General features: G+C 44.6%; 1 protein-coding gene across 1 annotated transcript; it reads right to left on the bottom strand.

The window, feature by feature from the left end:
* Window positions 1-1,530: 1,530 nt before the first annotated feature.
* On the bottom strand, window positions 1,531-4,308 carry LOC100191451 (uncharacterized). The gene is made up of 4 exons (NM_001136884.1): window positions 3,608-4,308; window positions 2,881-2,956; window positions 2,693-2,808; window positions 1,531-2,614 (listed from the first exon to the last, which is right to left on the bottom strand). Exons 1-4 carry the CDS (start codon window positions 4,161-4,163, stop codon window positions 2,097-2,099), a joined length of 1,266 nt encoding a protein of 421 aa, NP_001130356.1. The 5' UTR covers window positions 4,164-4,308; the 3' UTR covers window positions 1,531-2,096.
* Between the last annotated feature and the right edge of the window lie 205 nt (window positions 4,309-4,513).

The raw sequence follows: 4,513 nt of genomic DNA on the forward strand, positions 1-4,513 counted from the left end.
TCATCAACTACTTATTTAATCTCTAATTCACATTCAAAAGTGAATATTCCAATCTAATCTAAATATCCATCTTATGCACAATCGGCCAGTCTATCAATCGAATAAAAACACTAGCCAGTAGCCAGCGAATCAAAGCCCAAGCCATAAGTACTACTACCTTTTCCCTTGTTGAATGCAGCAATAACATGGTTTGAACTTTGAAGAGTGGGGGCGCCAGGAAGGGGTGGCCTGGGCGGGGTCGAGCCTTTCATTGTCGTTCGTCGGGTGGTGTCGTCGGCTCGTCGAGTGGCGGGGTCGGGGTCGAAGTTGCGGAGCCACAATCGTAGCCACACCGAGAAGGTGGTGCTAGAGTGAGTGGCATCAAGCGAGCATCGTCGGGGAGGGAGCGGGCCAAACGTTCAGACATCAAGTGCAGCTCTAGCGATGCGTTCGGGAATCACCAGGCCTAAAGTTTGGAGGCCCAGGACACCGACAGATTGTTTTGGTCCATGAATACTTTAGTTTTTTTTTATATATTTAACAGTAAGTATAAAAATTGAGAGGGGTCATGGCCTACTTTGCCTCCCTGTGGCTCCACCCCTGATCTAGGTCTTGTTGTAGGGTTTAGGAAGGAAAGAGGAGAAAATAGTGCACAACAAGGCCGGTGTACAGTTGAAAATATGGGTCCAAGCGCGCGCACGTAAAATACCAACAAAAACTTTGATCCAAACCAAAGTTTACAATGTGACAAAACTAGGGACAATTGCGCCAATGCCCCTATTTTGAGGGGCGTAACTACAGAGTTGCCCCTATTTTTAAACTTTGCGTGTTTGCTCCCAATTTTTTAAAAATGAAACTGTTGTGTATCCCTTCTCCATTAGTTGTATTTAAAGGTTAAGTCTTGATAAAAGGACAAGGGATAATTGCGCTAGTGTCCCTGCTTTAGAGTTTAACTACAAATTTGCCCCTATTTTTTAGACTTAATGTGTTTACCCTTGTTTTTAGACTTTGTGTTTGCACCTATTATATTAAACATATAATATCCATTTATTGTGCTTAATATGATGTGGGTGTTATGTTGTTAATATGTTCAAAAATATAATTAAATTACTGCCAAATTATTTTATTTTAAATAATTCAAATTATTGCAAAATAATTTGAATTAATATCAAAATAATTTGAATTTTTGTGAAAATAATTCGGATTTGTTGTCATATATGTTATTAGAATTTGAAATGTCAAATTGTTATTTAAATAGTAAAAGGGTATAATTGTCTTTTTTATCAAGACTTAACAGCTTTAAGTATAACTAACATAGTAAAAGACTAAAAGTATACAACAGTTTCGTTTTGAAAAAACGGGGGCAAAGAATTGAAGTCTAAAAAACAAAGGTAAATTTGCAGTTACACCCTAAAACAGGGCACTGGCGCAATTGTCCCAAAAAAAAACTATAGTATAGGTAATGCCACAGTTTCAAATGCATAGTTTTTAGGTACCTATCAAACATCATCATGTAAAAATTACTGTGGTATTCTTAAAGACCATAGTATTGCTTTGAAACTGCAAAAAATAATATGCTTCCAAACACCCCTCAAAGGTAAACTGAGATGACTGGAGTCTCATTTTAGGTACAATACAGGACTAGGCATATTATGTAAGTCCAAAGCACAACATGAATTCAGTAAGACTAACAAGTAACAAAATCCCTTGTTCTACAGTCTACAGTCCTCACAACAGGGGAGCATAAGGGATTCGTAACTTGATCTACTAGCATGAATATAAGCTGTCCAACAAATAACCGCAACATATAAACAACAGTAGTTATATAAGCTTCAGCCTATTATCAGCGCCTGGAAGTGTTATATGAGCCAAATATGGGGATTGCACAGATTAATCACAGACCAAAGTGAAACTCCTGATCCGTGACTATGATAGTCATCATGAAAATATCAGAAAAGAACATCCCTCCATGGCTTTGTTCCAGGTGCGACGAGTGCTTGTTTCAGCTTAGACATGTGGCAGCTATTTATTCAGCAGAGTGGAGAACCCTTAGTGGATAAGCGGAAAAAGCTCAAAGCTTTCAACCATGGGACATGAGGTTCTAGACGCCAATGCTGCTACCGCCTGCATGAATTGCTGCTAGACTTTGCTTCTTCTAAGGTCCGATTTACATATTGGTGCAACATCACTGCTTGAGGACCTGGTCTCAAAACATTCACATCGCCCCACTGGGAACATGGATCACTGAACCACCTCTTCCTTCCTGTGCACCAAGCACCAGGAACTGGTCCATGGCTCCAACGCTTGAGTATATTGCCGTCGATCTGGTCCAGCAGAGGATCATTCTCCTGAAACGGCCTTGCGAAGGGTGCCCCACTATCCACCATGTGACCATAATGTTCCCTGCTCGTGAAAAGGGACTTTTTCTGAGCGGAATCATCTTGCACCATGAACCTCAAGTCATTGTTCACAGTGAAATTACGGAAGTCCAGTGAGTTGCAGATGACTGTCTGGAAATACCCTTCCTGAGGTTGTATTACATTGTTGAAGTACATGAGAAGAATCCTAGGGAGATTCTCCCAAGCAAGAATGCAGTACTCTATAAATTGCCGGTTTAATATGACCCATGGAGAACCTATTACGGAGGAGATAAATTGGTGAGGAAATTATTAAGACCAATGAAAACAAAGCAAGCACAGAGAGCAAGAAATGCCTGTAAAGAACTTAAAAGCCTCAGGAGCTGCTCGTTTCTGTGTTCCTCGAAAGAAGTTGGTCCTCCCTGACAAGTAAATTCCAGCATCGACTATAATTTGTTGAACTTTCTCAGGTCTGCAAAGAAATTTTGATCAGTAACAATGCTGCCAACAGCTAAAATCATTTGCAAATTTAGATTCCCCATACTCTTTTGATCCAACGTCACCGGTGTGGTCAATGAAGTTAAGATCCCTTGGGACAGAAGAAAGGACATGAATCAGGTCTGCATCAGGGAAAAGCATAAAGATTTATAATGATCTCCATCAATTAATGAGGATAATCACACAATGATGACTTGCTGGAATAATTAATGAAGCACCGAAGCAGATTTCTGTAGAAGATAAAAGTTATTTGGAGAACCAGAATAACCATGATATATTATAGCATTCAAGAGTGATGTATAACAGAAATTTTGTAATCATGAACATCATTTGGCACAGGCTCTACAACAGACCTATATGTTTGGGTGCACACTTTAACAGATATAAGTATAGCAACAGCACAAGTTTTGGCATGTGCATTACTTATCAATAAATAAGGGGAGCCTCAATCTATTATTCCTGACAGTACAACTATCAATGCAAAGTAAGACTGACAGTGTGACTAATAGGCAACTGGAATCGTATGAAATGTGCATGGTTGACTCATGACTGGTTGTGCAGCTCTTCCATGTTATGAGTATTTGTTATTTGATATCAGTCAGGACAAACAAAGAGAACTTACATTTCCATTCAATGTCATCGCTAGAAGACTACTTGTAATTTCCATATAATAAAGGAAGAAGACTACCGAGTGTCGTTCTTTTGTAACCTACTAGATTGAACCAAGGAGATTTTTTTTCCTTAGAGATGCATAGATGCCAGTGTTGCCCTACCATCCTGTGTGACGAGGGGGTAGTCGGCGGCATTGAGGGTGAGGAACCAGTCCCAGTCAGCGTGGAGCCGGAGCAGCACGGCCGCAGCGCGGAGCGTGCCGGCGAGTCCGGAGGACCCCACGGGCGTCCCGGCGGTGGGATTGCCAATAATAACCACGTTCTCGAATGCTCCCACGGCGGGCGCCGCGGCGACGACCCCGGTGGCGAGGCTCAGGCGCTCGTCGTCTGGCGCGTCGGCGGAGAGGTGGAGCACGTACCGGTTGCGCGGGTGGTAAACCGCGAGGAGGAGCCTGAGGAGGCGGCGCCCGTCGCCGCGCGCGCCGGTCAGCAGGTACACCAGGCAGGGCGGCTCGCCGGGCCCGCGGCGGACGGCAGAAGCGGAAGCGGTGGTGTAAGGCAGGACGACACTTGGGAGGCGGAGACGCGGCGCGGATAGGAAGAGGAGTATGAGTGAGATGAGGAACGAGACGGCCGCCAGAGCGAGGAAGATGACCCGCCGCCACCGCTCGCCGGGGAGCCATCCCCCTGCGCCCCCTCTCGCAGACCCCATTCCCATGCCTATGGAGGGTACCGGGGGCGAGAGAGGAACGAGACGTAGGATTAAGTGCGCTTCAGGACGAGGCTATGGCGTGGCGGACCGGCTCGCCGGCGATGAGTCGCCGGAGGGTTAGATGCGGCGTCGTGACGTGGAGCATGGAGCATCGCAACTTTGTCTTGGTTTGTGCGAGTGGGCGGAGTTTCCGGGGGAGCGTCTGGAAGGTGGGCCGTGGGCCTGATCTAGCTTGCAGTCACACTTTTAGGGCCAATTAAAGTCCAACCTCTACCAAACGGACCAGCCTGCGTGTACAAATCTCAAATCTGTAGAGTGTAGACTCATCTCACTTTTAAAACTGTTCCATTTAGCTC

This window comes from Zea mays, chromosome 8 (assembly GCF_902167145.1).
Source record: "Zea mays cultivar B73 chromosome 8, Zm-B73-REFERENCE-NAM-5.0, whole genome shotgun sequence".
In the NCBI taxonomy this organism is placed as follows: domain Eukaryota; kingdom Viridiplantae; phylum Streptophyta; class Magnoliopsida; order Poales; family Poaceae; genus Zea; species Zea mays.

Bases quoted from the DNA above. Each gene is read 5' to 3' on its own strand.
- LOC100191451 (NM_001136884.1), bottom strand. From the start codon at position 4,163: ATGGGAATGGGGTCTGCGAGAGGGGGCGCAGGGGGATGGCTCCCCGGC. The intron at 2,809-2,880 runs GTATGGGGAATC...ATTTCTTTGCAG, and splicing joins GGTGACGTTGGATCAAAAGA to ACCTGAGAAAGTTCAACAAA. The intron at 2,615-2,692 runs GCATTTCTTGCT...CCTCCGTAATAG, and splicing joins GGCTTTTAAGTTCTTTACAG to GTTCTCCATGGGTCATATTA.